Raw genomic sequence first — 22,405 nt, forward strand, 5'->3', positions numbered from 1 at the left:
CAATTTTCTTCCTCATTCAAGAGCGGTGGTCCTTCCCTCTGCCTTGACCCACAATCAGCAGTGCCCACCAGCCTCCTGGGCCCACATCCCGCTCTCTTCCCATGACTCCCTCTCCCAGTTACAGGGCCTGGGGAGGTTGGGCAGGTGCTTCCAGCTCCACCCACCTATTTAGCCTGGCCAGAGGTTCCCTTGCCCCTTGGTTTTCCACAGCGCCTGCTCATCACACACCCCTAGGGTTGCACCGAGGGGGGTATCCTTTTCACAAATGGGTAAAGGAAGGCCCAGAGAAGGTTTGCCCAATCAATCAATGATATTTATTGAGCGCTTACTATGTGCAGAGCACTATTCTAAGTGCTTGGGAGAGTTTGAAACAACGGACATGTTTTCTGCCCAGAAGGTTTGCCCAATCAATGATATTTATTGAGCGCTTACTATGTGCAGAGCACTATTCTAAGTGCTTGGGAGAGTTTGAAACAACGGACATGTTTTCTGCCCAGAATGAGCTTAAAGTCTAGAGAGGGAGACAGACGTTAATATGAATAAATAATTTATAATAAACAATTTAAAGGTATGTACATAAGGGCTGCGGGGTGGAGGGTGAAATGGGCTGTGGGGTGAAATGGGCTTCTAGATTGTAAGCCCATTGTTGGGTAGGGACCGTCTCTATATGTTGCCAACTTGTACTTCCCAAGCGCTTAGTACAGTGCTCTGCACACAGTAAGGGCTTAATAAATACGACAATGAATGAATGAATGAGAATTTGGACAAATGTCCAATGTCACACAGCAAATCAGTGACCAGCTCGAAGTTAACTCACCACCTTGGCTTTCTCCAACCCCGCGCCTGCGGACTCTGTCATTCTCTGGACTGTAAGCTCATTGTGGCCAGGGAGTGTGTCTGTTTATTGTTATATTGTACTATCCCAAGCCCTTAGTACAGCGCTTTGCAAACAGTAAGTGCTCAATAAATACGACTGAATTCTCTGACCAGCCTTCCCTGAAGGACCCCTATCTCAGAAGGCACTCTCTACATGATCTAAACTGTAAGTTCGTTATGGGCAGGGAATGTGTCTGCTTGTTGTTTGTATTGTACTCTCCCAACCGCTTAGTGCAGTGCTCTACATACAGTAAGGGCTCAATAAATACGACTGACTGGCTGGAATCAGGTCAAGAGGCCTTTCCCATCTGCTGGGGGTGGGCGGGATGGAGGCAGAGAGCCGACTCTCAGGGTGCTGAGCCAGACTGGGGTGAGCTGTCGTGGACTGTGCCTCCGGGTACAGAGCTGATGGACGGGCTCCAGTTTCCACAGGAGAAAGATGGCAGGCCCTGGGCAGGGAGCCACGGGCACGAGGAGGGCAAATGGGCCACCCAGATCACCCTGAGCAGGCCCGGCTCCCCGACCTGCTGTACCAAAGAGACCTGCACAGCAGGTGTCACTGAGGAAGGAAGACTCACCCACCCTCCAGATCAATCAGCCAGGACGATTTATTAAGCTCCTACCACATTTATTAAGTATTTAGTAAGCTCCTACAGACAGTCTTGTCTCCCCCTCTAGACTGTAAGAGCCTTGTGGGCAGGGAAAATCTCTGCCAACTCTGTTGTAATAATAATAATAATAATAATGATGGCATTTGTTAAGCGCTTACTATGTGCAGAGCACTGTTCTAAGCACTGGGGAGGATACAAGGTGGTCAGGTTGTCCCAAGTGGGGCTCACAGTCTTAATCCCCATTTTACAGATGAGGGAACTGAGGCCCAGAGAAGTTAAGTGACTTGCCCAAAGTCACACAGCTAAGTGGCGGAGCCGGGATTTGAACCCATGACCTCTGACTCCAAAGCCCGGGCTCTTTCCACTGAGCCACGCAGCTTCTTTAACGCTCAGTTCACTGCTCTGAATGCAGCAAGCGTTCAATAAATGCCATTGTTGATTCATTCATTCATTCATTCAATTGTATTTACTGAGCACTTACTGTGTGCAGGGCACTGTACTAAGCGCTTGGGAAGTACAAGTTGGCAACATATGATATTGACACAGTAAGCATTCAATAATAATAACAAAAATAATAATGGTATTAAGTACTTACTATGTGCAAAGCACTGTTCTAAGCACTGGGGAGGATACAAGGTGATCAGGTTGTCCCATGTGGGGCTCACAGTCTCAATCCCCATTTTACAGATGAGGGAACTGAGGCACAGAGAAATCAAGTGACTTGCCCAAAGTCACACAGCTGACAATTGGCAGAGCTGGGATTTGAACCCATGACCTCTGACTCCAAAGCCTGTGCTCTTTCCACTGAGCCACGCTGCTTCAATAAATACGACCGAATTGAATGAATGTTTTCAGTGATTGGGAGAGTACATGAGAATGAGCAGGCGTGATCCTTGTTCTCAAGGAGCTTACAATCTAGTGGGGAGCCAGACCCTTCAATAAATTACAGCTAGGAAGAAGTGATAGAGTACAAAGACATGTCCGTAAATAATAATAATAATAATAATAGTATTTGTTAAGCGCTTACAATCTGCAAAGCACTGTTCTAAGCGCTGGGGAGGTTACAAGGTGATTAGGTTGTCCCGGGGGGGCTCACAGTTTTGATCCCCATTTTACAGATGAGGTAACTGAGGCCCAGAGAAGTGAAGTGCCTTGCCCAAAGTCACACAGCTGACAGTTGGCGGAGCTGGGATTTGAACCCATGACCTCTGACTCCAAAGCCCAGGCTTTCCACTGAGCTATGAGGCGTTGCAAATGCTAAAGTGCTTTGGTGGCTGAGAGTTGCCGGAGTGGCATTTGAGAGACACAGGGTGGGGAGATGAGAGATTAGTCAGGGAAGGCCTCCTGGAGGACGTGTGCTCTCAGAAGGGCTTTGAAGATGGGGAGAGCAAGAGTTTGCTGGATATGAGGACGAGGGAATTCCAGGATTTGAACAAGAGGTCGGTGGTGTGGGAGAGTGAAGCACAGTGAGTAGATGGGCTGGAGAGGAGCTAAGAGTGAGAGCTGGGGTGCAGTGGGAGAAGAGAGTGGTTTAGTAAGAGAGCTGATGGAATGTCTTAAAGACAATGGCTCTGGTAAATGCTACTGGTGAGTACTAGCACGCCCACCCCATGCACTGTGAAAAGCCAGCAGGCAGCAGATACTTTCAGAACCGATACCCAATACATTTTTTTTAATGGTATTTGTTGATAATGATGGCATTTGTTAAGCATTTACAATGTGTCAAGCACTGTTCTGAGCGCTGGGGTGGATACAGAGTAATCAAGTTGTCCCACGTGGAGCTCACAGTTTTAATCCCCATTTTACAGATGAGGTAACTGAGGCAGAGAGAAGTGAAGTGGCTTGTCCAAGGTCACACAGGAGATAAGTGGTGGAGCTGGGATTAGAACCCATGTCCTCTGACTCCCAAGCCTGTGCTCTTTCCACTAAGCCACCCCCTGCTTCTCAAGCAATCAATTGTATTTATTGAGCACTTACTGTGTGCAGAGCACTGTACTAAGCACTTGGGAAGTACAAGTTGGCAACACATAGAGACGGTCCCTACCCAACAGTGGGCTCACAGTCTAACTTATTATGTGCCACGCTCTGTACCAAGAACTGGGGCAGACGCAAATTTATCAGAGTGCACACAGTCCCTGTCCCACTTGGGGCTCTCAGTCTAAGTAAGAGGGAGGAGAATTTAACCCCATTCTTCTGCATTGAAACCCTTACGACAGGAAACCACAGCCAGCTGCTTCCCCTCCTCACCCTTCTGCCCTCCCTCCCTTGTGGGCCAAGGGTCTCATCTGTGCTCTGCACACAGTAAGCGCTCAATAAATACAACTGATTGACTGATTGGGGGCTTGGCCAGGAGGAACAGCTGTTCTCAGTTTTGGGCAGGGTGAAAGCTCCCTGTTCTCTGCCAGAAGGCAAGTGAGTCGGGAGACACCTGGACTTTTCCCCAAAGGGAGGCCTCCCCATGCACACCCCCTCATCCCCACTGCCCCTAGCCCCAGGGGCTCTGTGTCACCTACCCCAGGAGGAAGGAAGGGCTGCGGAAACTAGATTCACTCTGGCACAACAGGCTGGCCACTCCAGGGGTCTGCACGTCCCCTGAGCCCACCACGCCAACCTGCCTGCTCTGAGCCAAACAGCCACATGGGACTGGATAGAAGAGCAGGCAGGGCCATTAAAGGAACTCCTGCCTCTCAAAGCCCCCGTGCCCATTTTTAGGGCCCGTCTGGCCTGAGGGAAACATCTGGCATCCAGACATCTCCAGGGGAGCTGGCCTGACTTTAATAATAATAATAATAATGGGTATTTGTTAAGTGCTTATGATGTGCCAAGAATTGTTCTAAGCACTGCAGTACATACAAGGTAATCAGGTTGTCCCACATGGGGCTCACAGTCTTAATCCCCATTGTACAGATGAGGGAACTGAGACACAGAGAAGTGATTTGCCCAAAGTCACACAGCTGATAAGTGGCAGAGCTGAGATTGGAACCCTGACTCCCAAGCTCATGCTCTTTCCACTAAGTCACGCTGCTTCTCAGCGTGACTTTAGAGGTGGGTTCCTCAGTCAGTCAGTTAATAGTATTTATTGAGCACTTACTGTGTGCAGAGCACGGTATTACTCGGGAGAGTAGACTATAACAATATAACAGACATATTCCCTTTCTGCAGTGAGTTTACAAACTAGAGGGGGAGACAGACATTAATATACATAAAATTACAGCTATGTACATGAGTGCTGCGGGGCTAGGAGGGGGGATGAATAAAGGGAGCAAGTCAGGGTGATGCCAAAGGGAATAGAAGAGAAAAGGAGAGCTTAGGGAAGGCTCCCCAGGCTCCCAAACTTCCTGCAGAGCCACTGTGTTCCCTTCCCTGGTTGGTTTCCATGAGCCTGGCCACCGCAAATGAATAATGGGCCCCTGCCCATAGCCATGGCCAAGGGACCGGGGTGGTTACCGGTACTGAAAGCCAGAGCCCAGGCAGATCACGGCAGCCAGGACGGGGGACAGGCTGGTGGAAACCAGACTGCCCACAGTGCAGGCAGGACAGTCGAGCCCCATTTGCACCATGCCCCTGCTCTGGCCAGGGGACCGCTCCCTCACACCCCGAGACTTGGCCCTCCAAGCTGAGGCCGAATGCTCCACGCGTGAGTAGTGGATGACCCCGCTAGCCCCGCAGGCTCGTGAGGTGCAGCTCCCGGCTCCCAGAGTTTAAGTGAATACTCCTTGAAGACAGAGATCGTATCTACTAACTCAATTATACTCTCCCAAGCACTTAGTGAAGTGCTCTGAACACAGTAAGGGCTCAATAAATACCACTGATTGATTGAAGGACTGACTGGGGAGTTCATCCATTCCCATGGCTTCAACTCCCAGCTCTACGTGGATGACACCCAAGTCTACCTTGCTAGCCCTGATTGCTCTCCTTCTTTGCAATCTCTCATCTCCTCCTGTCTCCAGAACATTCCTCTAGGGTTGTTCCATACACGCCTCAAGCCCTACTGAGAGCTCACCTCCTCCAGGAGGCCTTCCCAGACTGAGCCCCTTCCTTCCTCTCCCCCTCGTCCCCCTCTCCATCCCCCCATCTTACCTCCTTCCCTTCCCCACAGCACCTGTATATTTGTTTGTACATATTTATTAGTCTATTTATTTATTTTACTTGTACATATCTATTCTATTTATTTTATTTTGTTAGTATGTTTGGTTTTGTTCTCTGTCTCCCCCTTCTAGACTGTGAGTCCACTGTTGGATAGGGATTGTCTCTATATGTTGCCAACTTGTACTTCCCAAGCACTTAGTACAGTGCTCTGGACACAGTAAGCACTCAATAAATACGATTGATTGATTGATTGATTATATGTCCAAATCTGAACTCTTCATCTTCCCTCCCAAATCCTCTTCTCCCCCTCACTTTCCCATCCCAGTTGACACCGCCACCAACCATCCTTCTGGTCCCTCAAAAACCCAAACCTTGACTGTCCCCTCTCTTTTCCACCCCTATATTCATTCTGTCAGTTTTCCCCTCAAAACACTTCTAGACTCTGCCCCTTCCTCTCTATCCATATGGCCATCGTGCTGGTCTAGGAACTCCTTATAACCCTCCTTGACTATTCCACCAGCCTCCTCGCTTACCTTCCTGCCTCGACACTCTCCTCTCCAGTCCACCCTGCTGCCTGGATCACTTTTCTAAAACATTGTTCTGTTCACGTCTCCCAACTCTGCCAGTGGTTGCCAGTTCCTCATTACATCAAGCAGAAAGATGATTGGCTTTAAGGCACTCCATCAGCTCTCTCCTTTCTATTTATCCACTTTCGTCTCTCACAACACCCCAGCTCACACTCTCTGTGCCTCTCGGGATAATCTACCCACTCTACCTCAAAATCTCCTCTCTCTCACTGTCATTCATTCAATCGTATTTATTGAGCGCTTACTGTGTGCAGAGCACTGTACTAAGCACTTGGGAAGTACAGCTTGTCGACCTCTTGTTCGTGTTTTTCTGTCTGCCTGGAAATCCTTCCCCTTCTTCAAATTCCATCACATTACTGCTCTCCCATCTCCAAAGTCCTTCTTAAATCACATCGCCCCCAGGAAGCCTTCCTCGATTAATTTCACATCTATCACTACCCAAGCACTCTTAAGCCTTAGTCCCCATTTTACAGAGGAGGTAATTGAGACACAGAGAAGTTAAGTGACTTGCCCAACATTTAGTACAGTGTCTGGCAAATAGTAAGCACTTAAAAAATGCCATTTAAAAAAAATGGGACTTAGCAGCCCCATCCACGGCTAACTATCACTGCCATCATCTGCCATTGACCTAGGCAGGCTGGAAAATCTGGGACTGCAGAAGCTGTGGTGACTTCAGTAAAGACTTACCACATTCCCAGACATTAAACAGACACCAAACAGAAATCTAGATTACTAGGTGATTGGGTAAATCCTGGACAAGTGGCAATTCTATTCGAAATAATCTTTCTGTTCAGACCAGCTCATTAAATTTTTTTAAATGCTCTTTGTTAAGCGCTTACTATATGTCACTGTTCTAAGCACTGGGATAGGTATGAGTTAATTAGTTCAGACACAGTTCCTGTCCTTCATGAGGTTCACAGTCTAAATAGGAGGGAGAACTGGCATCTCCATTTTACAGTGGTACAGAGGGGTGAGGTGGTTTGCCCATGGTCACACAGCAAGCAACTGGCAGAGCTGGGGTTGGAACCCAGGTACTTCTGACACCCGGGCCTGTGCTCTCTCATTCATTCATTCATTCATTCATTCAATTGTATTTACTGAGCGCTTACTGTGTGCACAACACTGTACTAAGAGCTTGGGAAGTACAAGTTGGCAACATACAGAGACGGTCCCTACCCAACAGCGGGCTCACAGTCTAGAAGGGGGAGACAGACAACAAAACATTAACAAAATAAAATAAATAGAATAGTAAATACGTACAAGTAAAATAAATAGAGTAATAAATCTGTACAAACATATATACAGGTGCTGTGGGGAGGGGAAGGAGGTAGGGCGGATGGGGAGGGGGAGAGGCCACACTGGGCTCCACTGGGCCACACTGCTTCTCTAATTAGATATGTTGCTATTAAAATATGGGTTTTTATTTCTAGCCAATAAAATGAAGCGGCAGAAGAGTAGCGCATAGAAGGGCTGTCTTGAGCAGTGGGAAAGGGTATGAGTTTTTATATGTGAAAAGTAGAGCCAGTCAACAGGAGTGCTTTTTCTTCAGGAAGTAGAAGACCTGGCTAATAAAAATCCTGCAGGTGACTAACATTTTCCGACTGCTAAGCTTTGACTAGCCATCAAGAGCAAACAGCCTGTTCTCCAAGGACGTTCCAGCAAATATTTACCGTGGACAGTGACTGACTGGAGGAAGATTAAAGTAGGCCTTTAGAACTGGACAAGAACAGAGGACAGCAGCCTGTTTTTTCATTTCCCTAATCCTGCTGTAGAAGGAGCGCTGTCTGCCCTTTGAAGTTGGGAGGAAATGTGGAAATCCGTGTTATAGAAAATTGTTTTTCTGGAATCCCAGTGTAAGGGTAAGGACCTATCAGTCGGTCAGGGAGGTGTCAGCAGGACATCTAAGGAGAGATGTCTTGAAGGCAGGAGGAAATATGAGACTGCAGAGACGGAAAGAGATCAGGAGAGATCATCCACATAGAGATGGTAGTTAAAGCCATGAGACTGAATGAGTTCTCCAAGGATGGAGATGGAGAATAGACAGGGCCTTAAGGAACTCCCACAGTTCGGGGGTGGGAGGCAGGGGAGGAGCCTGTATAAGAGACTGAGGATGAGCAACCAGAGAGACAGGAGACCCAGGAGAGGAGAGTGTCAGTGAAGCCGAGGTTGGATAATGTTTCCGGGAGAAGGAAGAGGCCTATAGTGTCCAAGGCAGCTGAGCGGCGAAGAAGGATTAGGATGAAGTAGAGGATGTTGGATTTGGCAAGAAGGAGACCGTTAGTGGCCTTTTGAGAGGGCAGTTTTGGTGCAGGGAAGGGGGAAGAAGCCAAATTGGAGGGGTTCAAGGAGAGAATTGGAGAAGAGGAAGTGAAGGCAGTGGGTGTAGATGACTTGCTCAAGGAGTTTGGAGGGAATGATAGGAGGGAGACATGGGGTCAAGGAAGGGTTGTTTTAGGTCAGAGGAGATCATGAGCATGTTTGAAAGCAGTGGGAAAGAAGTTGGTTGGGGGGAGGGGTGGCTGGCTCATATGTTCATTTCCCAACTCTGAGTCTTGCTTCTTCTTGCATTCTCAACTCTAGGCCATGCTGCTTCACATGGACCAGTGGATAGAGCATGGGCTGGAGAGGCAGAAGGACCTGGGTTCCAATCCCGGCTCTGCCACTTGATAATTGTGGTATTTGTTAAATGCTTACCATGTACAAGCAAATTGGGTTGTACTCAATCAATCAATCAGTCGTATTTATTGAGCGCTTACTGTGTGCAGAGCACTGAACTAAGCGCTTGGGAAGTACAAGTCGGCAACATATAGAGACGGTCCCTACCCAACAGTGGGCTCACAGTCTAGAAGGGGGAGACAGAGAACAAAACAAAACGTATTAACAAAATAAAATAAATAGAATAGATATGTACAAGTAAAATAAATAAATAGAGTAATAAATACGTACAAACCTATATACATATATACAGGTGCTGTGGGGAAGGGAAGGAGGTAAGGCAGGGGGGATGGAGAGGGCGAGGAGGGGGAGAGGAAGTCCCTGTCCCACATGGGGCACGCAGTCTTAATCCCCACTTTACAGATGAGGTAACTGGGGCATGGAGAAGTTAAGGGACTTGCCCAAGGTTCCACAGCAGACAAGTAGAAGAGCCTGAATTAGAACCCAAGTCCTTCTGACTCCTATGCCCACGCTTTATCTACTAGGCTATGCTGCTTCCCTGTCTGATGTGTGACCTTGGGCAAGTCACTTCACTTCTCTTGCCTCAGCTCCCTCATCTGCAAAATGGGGATTCAATACCTGTTCTCCCACCTATATTTTGAATCTACCTCAGGATTTAGTCTAGTGCCTGGCACATAATAAAGCAACTAAACACCCCAATTATTATTTCTAAGTAGGATGGGGAGGAGGAAGGGGCTGAGAAGCTCTAAAAGGGTCTTTCCCACACTCTTTCCGCCTCCTCAAGCAAAATGTTCACTTCCTAGTTCAATTCACTTCCGCACTCTGAGCCCCTGAGCCCCAAATAAAGCTTAGGAACAAAATTACTTTCATTCATTCATTCAATCGCATTTATTGAGCACTTACTGTGTGCAGAGCACTGTACTAAGCGCTTGGGAAGTACAAGTTGGCAACATATAGAGACGGTCCTCTGAGTTACGGAACCGCTCAAATCAACTGGTGCTCATTTCCCCACAACACACCGCTCCCCCGACCAAGTTTTCCCACTGTTTCTTGATTTCCGCTGAGGAAGCAGTAATGGTCTCAGCTCCCCCTCTGCAGAGGCAGCCCCCGAAGGCTGGGGCTCTCCGGGGACTATTAGGGGTTTTCATTCCTCTCGGTCACGTTAAATCCTCCAGGCAACGGCGAGGATGCCAGTACCCTTGGCCAGGTGGAATTTCGGGAAGTGGTAAGCCCCAACTTGCGGTATACGTGGAGCTGTCCATCCTACTCTTGACTGCAGGGCCGCACAGATTATTTCTGGGAGATTCTGGCTCCATGGCCCTTGCAAACCCAGCCGGCACAGTGACGGGGCCACCAACACCGGTATTCTGGGCCAGTTACCCTGTAAGCATCACGTCCCCTGATCAATATTGACTCCTGTTTCAGTCGCCGGATGGTTCCCGGGAGGGAGGGGAGGTCATGAGGCCTATGTCTTCCTAGGGTGGGCAAGCAGGCTGCTCCTTCTGCTGCCTTTGGGCATGTGAGAACATGTGTGTACTGGTTTGCCTGCCCTCCGGCCTCTGAACACCTGCTTCAGGGGGTCACTGTGGCTACAGCTGTGCCTTGGACTCTGAGCCATGAGGAGCCTGGAATTCTGCTCTTCTGGCCACAGCACCCCACTTACCTTTGCTTTTATTCTGTGAATTTGGTCTTGTCTTTTAAATTGTTTTAGTGCTTTGTTCCAACACTCCTTATATATCTGTCTTCAGACCCCTCTCCCTCCCTTATTCATTCATTCATTCATTCAATTGTACTTATTGAGCGCTTCCTGTGTGCACAGCACTGTACTAAGTGCTCGGGAAGTACAAGTCGGCAACATATAGAGATGGTCCCTACCCAACAATCAATTAATCAATCAATAGTATTTATTGAGCGCTTACTGTGTGCAGAGCACTGTACTAAGCACTTGGGAAGTACAAGTCAGCAACATATAGAGACGGTCTCTACCCTACAATCAATCAATCAATCGCATTTATTGAGCGCTTACTGTGTGCAGAGCACTGTACTAAGCGCTTGGAAAGTACAAGTCGGCAACATATAGAGACGGTCCCTACCCAACAACAGGCTCAAAGTCTAGAAGGGGGAGACAGACAACATAACAAAACATGTAGACAGGTGTCAATCATCAGAACAAATAGAATTATAGCTATATGCACATCATTAACAAACCCTTTGATTGTGAGCACCTTGCAGGATAGGGAATCTGTCTAATTCCCCTATGTGTGCATTCTTCCCAAGTGCATAATGCAGTGGTCTGCACACAGTAAGCACTTAATAAATATTAAATTAATTATATTAATATCTGCCTCACCCTCTAGACTTTAAGCTCATTGTAGGCGGGGAATGCATCTACCAACTCTGTTATATTGTACTCTCTCAAGCACTTAGTACAGTGTTCTTCTAGACTGTGAGCCCATTGTTGGGTAGGGACCATCTCTATATGTTGCCAACTTGTACTTCCCAAGCGCTTAGTACAGTGCTCTGCATACAGTAAGCGCTCAATGCAATTGAATGAATGAATCTGCACATGGTAAGCACTCAATAAATACGATTGATTGATAACTCTTTGTATTGTACCCCTGAATTCCCTCCCCATCGCTGTAGACGGCACCATCATCCTTTCTATCTCACAAGCCTTTCTAACCTTGGCATTATCCTTGACTCCTCTCTCTCATTCAACCCAGATATTCAGTCCATCACTAAATCCTGTTGGTCCCCCCCTTCACAACGTGGCTAAAATCCTCCCTTTCCTCTCCATCCAAATTGCTACCATGTTAATACAATCTCTCATCCCGTCCTGCCTGGATTACTGCATCAGCTTCCTTGCTGACCTCCCGGCCTCCTGTCTCTCCCCACTCCAGTCCATATTTCACTCTGCTGCCCGGGTCATTTTTCTACAAATTGTTCAGGACGTGTCTCCCCACTCCTCCAAAAACTCCAGTAGTTGTCCTTCCATCTCTGCATCAAACAAAAACTCCTCACCATTGGTGTTGAAGCACTCAATCACCCTGTCTTCTCCTACCTCACCTCGCAACTTTCCTACTACAATCCAGCCCGCAAACTTCACTCCTCTAATGCTACCCTTCTCATTGTGACTCGATCCTGCCTATCTCACCGCCGACCCCTACCTGGAACACCCTCCCTCCTAAAATCTGAGAGACAATTACTGTTGCCCCCTTCAAGGCACACCTCCTCCAGGAGGGCTTCCCTGACTAAGCCCCCCCTTCCTCTTCTCCTACTCCCTTCTGCATCACCCTGACTTGCTCCCTTTCTTCTTCCCCGCTCCCAGCCCCACAGCACTTAGGTACATTTCTGTAACTTATTAATTTATATTAATGTCTGTTTCCCCCCCTCTAGACTGTAAGCGCGTTATGGGCAGGGAATGTGTCAATAAATACAACTGAATGAATGAATACTCTCCCAAGAGCTTAGTACAGTGCTTGGCACATAGTAGCTCTCAATACTATGAGAATACTACAATTCCTCTCCCCATCCTCCCCGCCTTATCTCCTTACCTCCCCACAGCACCTGTATATATGTTTGTACGTACTTATTACTCTATTTATTTTATTTGTACATATTTATTCTATTTATTTTATTTTGTTAATATGTTTTGTTTTGTTCTCTGTCTCCCCCTTCTAGACTGTGAGCCCACTGTTGGGTAGGGACCGTCTCTATATGTTGCCAACTTGTACTTCCCAAGCGCTTAGGACAGTGCTCTGCACACCGTAAGCGCTCAATAAATACGATTGAACGAACGAATGAATGAATAAATACCATTGATGACGATCATCATCGTTATTACTACTACTCCTGGTCTCCTGAGGAGCAAAATCTCCGACTTTGGGTAGGAGGGGCTCCCATGTAACCAGGAAGGATGGTTAGCCAAGCTAGCTCAGTGAGGCTGCTCTCCTTTATGTAAATGTGAAGTGCGTACACATATATATACACACACACACACACACACACACACCCTCCCCAACTATCATCCTAAATCAGACTTTCCCCACCAGCTGTGCGGATTGCACTGTTCCATACAACATGGCACCCCTGGGCTTGGAAGGCACCCCCAAAGAGGTCATTTAATCCATCCCTCTGCCTCCAGGCACGACTCCACCTAACCGCCCTACCGCAGCAGAATCCTGGTTTTTGAAGCTGTTCAAAGTGGGAGACTACCTGGCTTTACTGAGCCGCCGGTTCTGTCTAAAATCCCTCTCCGAAAGGAAGCTGTTCCTCGTCTCTGGCCCAACTCCCTCGGTCACCGCTACCACCAGAGGATGGGAGGAGAGACTAGCAGGGGTGGTGAGCATGGTGAAGGAGAGAAGAACGAAAAGCGGTCCTCGGATTTGAAAGATCAGGTGCTCAGGGTCAGTTGGATTCATTCATTCATTCATTCATTCAATCGTATTTATTGAGCGCTTACTGTGGGCAGAGCACTGTCCTAAGCGCTTGGGGAGTCCAAGTTGCCAACATATAGAGACGGTCCCTACCCAACAGTGGGCTCACAGTCTAGAAGATGGAAGTGGGTCCCCTCAGCCAGGGGGCAGAGGGATCACGGGGCCTACTCTGCCCCATAGTTGGCTCCCCTCTCATGGTGGTGACAACAACCCCCTCCCAAAGCCCAGTAGGAGAGAAGCCAAGCTGGGTGGCCCCAGCCCAAGTAATAATAATAATAATAATAATGATAATGATGATGGCATTTATTAAGCGCTTACTATGTGCAAAGCCCTGTTCTAAGCGCTGGGGAGGTTACAAGGTGATCAGGTTGCCCCACGGGGGGCTCACAGTCTTCATCCCCATTTTACAGATGAGGTAACTGGGGCCCAGAGAAGTTAAGTGACTTGCCCAAATTCACCCAGCCGACGAGTGGCGGAGCCAGGATTTGAACCCATGACCTCTGACTCCAAAGCCCCGGGCTCCTTCCACTGTGCCACGGAACCAGAGTCAAAGCTATTCAGGAACTCTTCGCTTCCTACTGGGACCACGCCGCCAGACCTCAACTTCCCTGGCCGCTGATACGGCCGCAGACCGAGCCAGATTTGGGCTTCCTCTTTGTGTCCCTGCCCGGGCTCGCCGCCTGGGCACCCCCGGCCCGCCCTCGGGAGAAGCCTGGCCCGGGCAAAGCGGGCAGACGGCAGCCTGGGCATCTCCGGCTGTGAGATCGAGGCTTTGGGTTGTACGGCTCAGTGTGTGGACGGCGCGGGGGGGACCGGAGACCAGTGAATCCTTGTTCTCCTGATACTGAGATGGGCATTCTTGTTTCTCGGGAAGCAGCATGGCCCAGTGGCTACAGCTTGGGCCCGGGAGTCAGAAGGACCTGGGTTCTAATCCCGGCTCTGCCGCTTGTCTGCTGTGAGACCTTGGGCAAGTCACTTCACTTTTCTGTGACTCAGTTACCTCATCTGTAAAAGTGGGGATTCAAGACTACGAGGGACTGCCTCCAACCTGATTAGCTTATATGTAACTCGGCGCTTAGAACAGAAGCAGTGTGGCTCAGAGGAAAAAGCACGGGCTTGGCAGTCAGAGGTCATGGGTTCTAATCCCCGCTCTGCCACTTGTCAGCTGTGTGACTTTGGGCAATCAATCAATCAATCGTATTTATTGAGCGCTTACTGTGTTCTAGACTGTGAGCCCACTGTTGGGTAGGGACTGTCTCTATATGTTGCCAACTTGTACTTCCCAAGCGCTTAGTACAGTGCTCTGCACACAGTAAGTGCTCAATAAATACGATTGATTGATTGATTGATTGATAAGCACTGTACTAAGCGCTTGGGAAGTACAAGTTGGCAACATATAGAGACAGTCCCTACCCAACAGTGGGCTCACTTCACTTCTCTGTGCCTCAGTTCCCTCATCTGGAACTTCTAGTCTTCTAGACTGTGAGCCCACTGTTGGGTAGGGACCGCCTCTATATGTTGCCAACATGTACTTCCCAAGCGTACAGTGCTCTGCCCACAGTAAGCGCTCAATAAATACGACTGAATGAATGAATGAAAATGGGGATTAAGACTGTGAGCCCCATGTGGGGCAACCTGATTACCTTGTAACCTCCCCCAGTGCTTAGAACAGTGCTTGGCACATAGCTTAACAAATGCCATTATTATTATTATTACTTGACACATAGTAAGTGGTTAACAAATATCATCATTATCGTTATTATGGCAGGAGGGATTTAGGTTGAACTGATGGAAAAACTTCCCGGAGAGCATGGGATGGGACCCTCCAGGAGGTGCCTGGGGGTTTTGGAAGCTCCTTCTCCTAAATCTTTAAACCGGGAGATTTTTGTGTCTGGATAGGTTGGTTCTGGCGTGGTCTGGCAGGGAGGCAGGGGGATGGACTAGGAGATCTATCAAGGAGCCTCTGGAAAAAGGCAGGTTGTCTGCTTGCCAGGGACTCGAGGAAACCAACTGAGGAACCGGTACCAGGAACAAAACCAGCCTTTCCTCCCCTCCCTCAAACCTCTCCGGGGCATCAGTCTCCCTCGGGCTGTCATCCAGAAACTCAGAACCTCACCTCCCTTTGACCCCCTGCCAATGACGCATCTCTGACCCCCGGTTCTCGGGCTGTCAGTCCAAGTACAGTGCTCTGCACACAGTAAGCGCTCAATAAATACGACTGGATAAATGAAATGAAAACCTCCCAGCCCTGGGGCCTTCCGGGACGGGGGCTGCGGGGTGGAGGAGGAAGGAGAAAGGGAGGGGAAGGAGAGAGAGGAAAGATGAGGGCAGTGATGGCGGGAGGGAAGGTGAAGAGGGGAGTGGTCACTGATCAGCTGTGTGACTTTGGGCAACTCACCTCAGTTCCCTGGGCCTCAGTTCCTTCATCTGGATTTATTTTACTTGTACATATTCATTCATTCAATTGCATTTATTGAGCGCTTACTGTGTGCAGAGCACTGTACTAAGCGCTTGGGAAGTACAATTTGGCAACATATAGAGACGGTCCCTTCTATCTTTGTTAAAGATGTGCATCTAGCTTTACTTCTATTTATTCTGACGACCTGACACCTGTCCACGTGTTTTGTTTTGTTGTCTGTCTCCCCCTTCTAGATTGGGAGCCCGTTGTTGGGTAGGGACCGTCTCTAGATACTGCCGACTGGTACTTCCCAAGCGCTTAGTACAGTGCTCTGCACACAGTAAGCGCTCAATAAATTCTCTATATGTTGCCGACTTGTACTTCCCAAGCACTTAGTCCAGTGCTCTGCACACAGTAAGGGCTCAATAAATACGACTGAATGAATGAAAATGGGAATTAAGGCTGTGAGCCCCACGTGGGACAACCTTATTACCTTGTATCTTCTAGACTGTGAGCCCACTGTTGGGTAGGGACCGTCCTCTATATGTTGCTAACTTGTACTTCCCAAGTGCTTAGTACAGTGCTCTGCACACAGTAAGCATTCAATAAATACGATTGAATGAATGAATGAAAATGGGGATTAAGGCTGTGAGCCCCACGTGGGACAGCCTGATGACCTTGTATCTTCTAGACTGTGAGCCCACTGTTGGGTAGGGACCGTCTCTATATGTTGCCAACTTGTACTTCCCAAGCGCTTAATACAGTGCTCTGCACAAAGTAAGCGCTCAATAAATACGATTGAATGAATGAATGAATGAAAATGGGGATTAAGGCTGTGAGCCCCACGTGGGACAACCTGATGACCTTGTATCTTCTAGACTGTGAGCCCACTGTTGGGTAGGGACCGTCTCTATATGTTGCCAACTTGTACTTCCCAAGCACTTAGTCCAGTGCTCTGCACACAGTAAGTGCTCAATAAACACGATTGAATGAATGAATCTCCCCCAGCGCTTAGAACAGTGTTCGGCACAGAGCAAGTGCTTAAATTCATTCACTCAATCGTATTTATTGACCGCTTACTGTGTGCAGAGCACTGTACTAAGCGCTTGGGAAGTACAAGCTGGCAACATACAGAGACGGTCCCTACCCAACAGTGGGCTCACAGTCTAGAAATGCCATCATTATCATTATTATTAAGGAGGGAAGAGAGATGGGGACAGGCCACAGCCCAATCAATCAATCAATCAATCGTATTTATTGAGCGCTTACTATGTGCAGAGCACTGTACTAAGCGCTTGGGAAGTACAAATTGGCAACAATTTGTACAAACTGGCAACAATTGTCCCAGAAACAAGACCTAAGCAAGTAGGGTTCAGGGACTCTGGTACAGTGCCACCCTCTCGCTGACAGCAGAAGGAGGAGGAAGAAGAAAAGGAGGAAGAGGAGGAGGAGTAGCAGCAGCAGTTCTGCGGTGTCCTAGCCTGTCTCTCCCCAGTTTGCATAACCCAAGTAGGCCCCTGCAGCCTGGCTATTGCTTGGACGAGATGCCCTCCCAGAGGGGCTGGGGGCTATGGGGTAGCCCGAGCCAGCCTGGCCCAGGACCCCGGAGTCCGGGGGGGGCAGGGGATGCACACCCCCTTTCGGGCTGTCAGTCACCCGGGGCCGAGGGAAGGGGTGGGGGGGATCACGGGTTCGAATCCCGCCCCCGCCACTTGTCAGCTGTGTGACTTCGGGCAAGTCACTTCCCTTCTCTGGGCCTCAGTGACCTCATCTGCAAAACGGGGATGAAGACCGTGAGCCCCCCGTGGGACAACCTGATCTCCTTGTCACCTCCCCAGCGCTTAGAACGGCGCTCTGCACATAGTAAGCGCTTAATAAATGCCTTTGTTATTATTATTCGCCCAAGTCGGTCCGAGGGGGGCACAGCCCCCCGATTTGGGGGCCCTCCCGGGAACACGGCACCGGGATGCCGGGCTTGGTGCCCACGTCTCCCCTCCGGGCTCATTCATTCATTCATTCCATCGTATTTATTGGGCGCTTACTGTGTGCACTGTACTAAGCGCTTGGGAAGTCCAAGTTGGCACCATCTAGAGACGGTCCTTCCCCAACAGTGGGATCACAGTTCGTTCGTTCTTACTGAGCGCTTACTGTGTGCAGAGCACTGTACTAAGCGCTTGGGAAGTCCAAGTTGGCACCATCTAGAGACGGTCCCTACCCAACAGTGGGATGACAGTTCGTTCGTTCGATCGCATTTACTGAGCGCCTACTGTGTGCAGAGCACTGTACTAAGCGCTCGGGAAGTCCAAGTCGGCAACATATAGAGCCGGTCCTTCCCCAACAGTGGGATCACAGTTCGTTCGTTCGATCGTATTTACTGAGCGCTTACTGTGTGCAGAGCACTGTACTAAGCGCTTGGGAAGTCCAAGTTGGCAACATCTAGAGACGGCCCCTACCCAACATTGGGATCACAGTTCGTTCGTTCGATCGTATTTACTGAGCGCTTACTGTGTGCAGAGCACTGTACTAAGCGCTTGGGAAGTCCAAGTCGGCACCATCTAGAGCCGGTCCTTCCCCAACAGTGGGCTGACAGTTCGATCGTATTTACTGAGCGCCTACTGCGTGCAGAGCACTGTACTAAGCGCTCGGGAAGTCCAAGTTGGCAACCTCTAGCCCAACAGCGGGCTCCCAGTCTAGAAGGGGGGAGACGGACAACAAAACCAAACATACTAAATAGAATAGAATAAATAAAGTAAAATAAATAAATAGAGTAATAAATACGGAGCTGGCCAGCCCACCCCCGAACAGCCGGCGTCGGCCGACCCCCCTCACCCGCGCTCATCGCGAAGGCGGCTGCAGCTGCTGCAGCCCTTGCAGCTTTTCCTGCAGCTTCTCCTGCAGCTTCTCCTGCAGGTCCTGCTGCTCATCGCCGCCGGGCCTGGGAGCGGGACCGACCCTCCCCGGCTGCGGCTGCAGCGGCTTTTCGGTCCTGAGGGAAGGAGGGAGGGAGGGAGGGAGGGAGGGCGAGTGGGCGACCGGTCCTGAGGGAGGGCGACCGACCGGTGCTGAGGGAGGGAGGGATGGAGGGAGGGAGGGCAATGGTCGGGGCCTGGGCCTGCACGGCCTCCTCGGCCCCGCCGCGGGGGCTGCTGGGAGTTGTAGTCCGGGCCCGCTCCCTCACCCCCGAGGCCTCGGACCGGCCAACGCCGCCATCGCCGAAGCGCCTCAGGCAGACAGAAAGTCAGTCATGTTGGCGGCCAGTCAGTCATTGTCAGTCAGTCATTGTCAGCCAGTCAGTCAGACAGCCAGTCAGGCATCGTCAGCCAGTCATGTTGTCAGCCAGTCAGTCAGTCATTCAGTCAGCCATATTGTCAGCCAGTCATCATCATCAATCGTATTTCTTGAGCGCTTACTATGTGCAGAGCACTGTACTAAGCGCTTGGGAAGTACAAATTGGCAACATATAGAGACAGTCCCTACCCAACAGTGGGTCATTCGGCCAGCCAGTCATTGTCAGCCAGTCAGTCATTGTCAGCCAGTCAGTCAGTCATTCAGGCAGCCAGTCAGTCATTGTCAGCCAGTCAGTCATTGTCAGCCAGTCAGTCAGTCATTCAGGCAGCCAGTCAGTCATTCTCAGCCAGTCAGTCATTCAGTCAGCCAGTCAGTCATTGTCAGACAGTCAGTCATTGTCAGACAGTCAGTCATTCAGCCAGCCAGTCAGTCATTGTCAGCCAGTCAGTCATTGTCAGCCAGTCAGTCATTCAGCCAGCCAGTCATTGTCAGCCAGTCAGCCAGTCAGTCATTCAGCCAGCCATTGTCAGCCAGCCAGTCAGTCATTCTCAGCCAGCCAGTCATTCTCAGCCAGTCAGTCATTGTCAGCCAGTCAGTCAGTCATTCAATCGTATTTATTAAGCACTTACTGTGTGCAGAGCACTGTACTAAGTGCTTGGGACGTACAAGTTGGCAACATATAGAGGCAGTCCCTACCCAACAGTGGGCTCACAGTCTAGAAGAGGGTGAGAGAGAACAAAACAAAACATATTGACAAAATAAAATAAATAGAATAAACATGTACAAATAAATGTACCAGTCAGTCATAGTCATTCAGCCAGTCAGTCATTGTCAGCCAGCCAGTCAGTCATTGTCAGCCAGTCAGTCATAGTCATTCAGCCAGTCAGTCATTGTCAGCCAGCCAGTCAGTCATTCAGCCAGTCAGTCATTGTCAGCCAGCCAGTCAGTCATTCAGTCAGCCATTCATTCATTAATAATAATAATAATAATAATAATAATAATAATAATGGCATTTATTAAGCACTTACCATGTGCAAAGCACTGTTCTAAGCGCTGGGGAGGTTACAAGGTGATCGGGTTGTCCCACGGGGGGGCTCACAGTCTTCATCCCCATTTTACAGATGAGGGAACTGAGGTCCAGAGAAGTTCATTCACTCAGTCATTCAGTCGGTCAGCCAGTCATTCATTCATTCTGTCAGTCGGTCAGTCAGTCAGCCAGTCGGTCAGCCAGCCATTCATTCAATCATTTAGTCAGTCAGTCAGCCAGTCAGCCAGTCAGTCAGTCATTCAGTCAGCCAGTCAGCCGGTCGGTCATTCATTCATTCATTCATTCAGTCAGTCAGTCAGTTAGCCATTCAGTCAGTCAGTCAGTCATTCAGTCGGTCATTCATTCACTCAGTCAGCCAGTCATTCAGTCGGTCAGCCATTCATTCATTCATTCATTCATTCATTGAGTCATTCAGTTGGTCAGCCATTCATTCATGCATTCATTCATTGAGTCATTAGGTCAGTCCGTCATTCAGCCATTCATTCATTCATTCATTCAGTCAGTCAGTCAGCCAGCCAGTCATTCATTCAGTCAGTCAGCCAGTCAGTCATTCAGTCATTCATTCGTACTTATTAAGCATTTATTCATTCATCCAATCATATTTATTGAGAACTTACTGTGTGCAGAGCACTGAACTAAGCCTTTGTGAAGTACAATTCAGCAAAAAATAGAGACAATCCCTGCCCACAGCGGGCGCTTGGAAAGTACAATACAACAATAAAGAGAGACAGTTTCTGCCCACGACAGGCTTACAGTCTAGAGCGGGGGAGACAGACATCAAAACAAGTAAACAGGCATCAATATAAATAAATAGAATTATAGACATATACATGTATATAAACTAGATGGGGTGGGGGGAAGAGCAAAGGGAGTGAGTGGAGGTGACGCGGAAGGGAGGGGGAGCTGAGGAAAATGGGGCTTAGTCTGGGAAGGCCTCTTGGAGGAGGTGTGCTTTCCTCTCTGGGGCCGCCTGCCTGGCTGTCCATACTCTCTTTCTGTCTCTTTCACTGTCCGACCAACTCCATCTTTCTCTCTCTCTCTCTCTCTCTCATTCATTTGTATTTATTGAGTGCTTGCTGTGTGCAGAGCACTGTACTGAGCACTTGGGAGACTGCAATACATCAATAAACAGATATATTCCCTGCCCACAGGGAGCTTACAGTCTAGAGGCGGGGCGACAGACATTAATATAAATGAATAAATTACAGATATATACATAAGTGATGTGGGGCTGGGAGGGGGGGATGAATAAAGTCAGGATGATGCAGAAGGGAGTGGGAGAAGAGGAAATAATAATAATAGTAATTATGGTATTTGTTAAGCACTTACTATGTGCCAAGCACTGTACTAAGTGCTGTGGTAGAGCATCATCATCATCAATCGTATTTATTGAGCGCTTACTATGTGCAGAGCACTGTACTAAGCGCTTGGGAAGTACAAATTGGCAACATATAGAGACAGTCCCTACCCAACAGTGGGCTCACAGTCTAAAAGGGGGAGACAGAGAACAAAACCAAACATACTAACAAAATAAAATAAATCGAATAGATATGTACAAATAAAATAAATAAATAAATAAATAAATAGAGTAATAATCAGGTTGTCCCTCGTGGGGCTCACAGTCTTAACTCCCACTTTTACAGACGACGTAACTGAGGCACAGAGAAGTTAAGTGGCTTGCCCTAGGTCACACAGCAGACAAGTGGCGGAGCTGGGCTGAAAACCCACAACCTCTGACTCCCAATCTCGGGCTCCTTCCACTGAGCCACACTGCTTTTCTGGGGGACAGGTGGGTCTTTGATAAGGCTTTGAAGGAGGAAAGAGTAATGGTCGGATTTGAGGAGCGAGGGTGTTTCGGGTGGGAGGTAGATCATGGGCCAGAGGTCAGCGGTGAGATGAGCTCAGATTAGAGGAGCAAACTGTGCGGTCTGGGTTGTAGTAGGAGGGAGAAGGTGATGGACTGCTATCAAGCCACTGGTGAGGAGTTTTTGTGTGATGCGGAGGTGGGTGGGCAACCACTGGAGTTTTTTAGAAGCAACTCCTTACTGGGGGTGGGGGGTCGGATGGTGCATGGGCTGATTCTCCCCCCACCCCACCAACCCTCCATCTCACAGAGTGATTGTGCTTTCTCTTCTCTGGTGAAATAGGATAGCACCCCTTCCACGGGGGAGCAGCCACAATACTGTGAACTGAAAGCTCCTTGTGGGGCGTGAGGGCCCGTATTCAATGCAGCATTTATTCATTCATTCATTCAATTGTATTTACTGAGTGCTTACTGTGTGCCAAGCACTGTACTAAGTGCTGGAATATAACAAAAAACAGACACATTCCCTGCCCACAGCGAGCTTGCGGTGAAGGAGTTTATGTCATGACTTGTTAACTAATGGTCCCTCGTG

The 22,405-nt window shown here is 48.9% G+C and overlaps 1 protein-coding gene across 1 annotated transcript in view; it reads right to left on the bottom strand.

The window, feature by feature from the left end:
- Positions 1-18,601, bottom strand: part of ATP13A2 (ATPase cation transporting 13A2) — a 37,233-nt gene extending 18,632 nt beyond the window's left edge. Inside the window, exon 1 of the mRNA XM_038746850.1 lies at positions 18,503-18,601. Coding sequence (XP_038602778.1) covers positions 18,503-18,512 — 10 coding nt within the window. The 5' untranslated portion in view covers positions 18,513-18,601. The remainder of the gene's footprint in view (positions 1-18,502) is intronic.
- Positions 18,602-22,405: the final 3,804 nt, after the last annotated feature.

Source organism: Tachyglossus aculeatus, chromosome 5 (genome assembly GCF_015852505.1).
Source record: "Tachyglossus aculeatus isolate mTacAcu1 chromosome 5, mTacAcu1.pri, whole genome shotgun sequence".
Classification (NCBI taxonomy): Eukaryota; Metazoa; Chordata; class Mammalia; order Monotremata; family Tachyglossidae; genus Tachyglossus; species Tachyglossus aculeatus.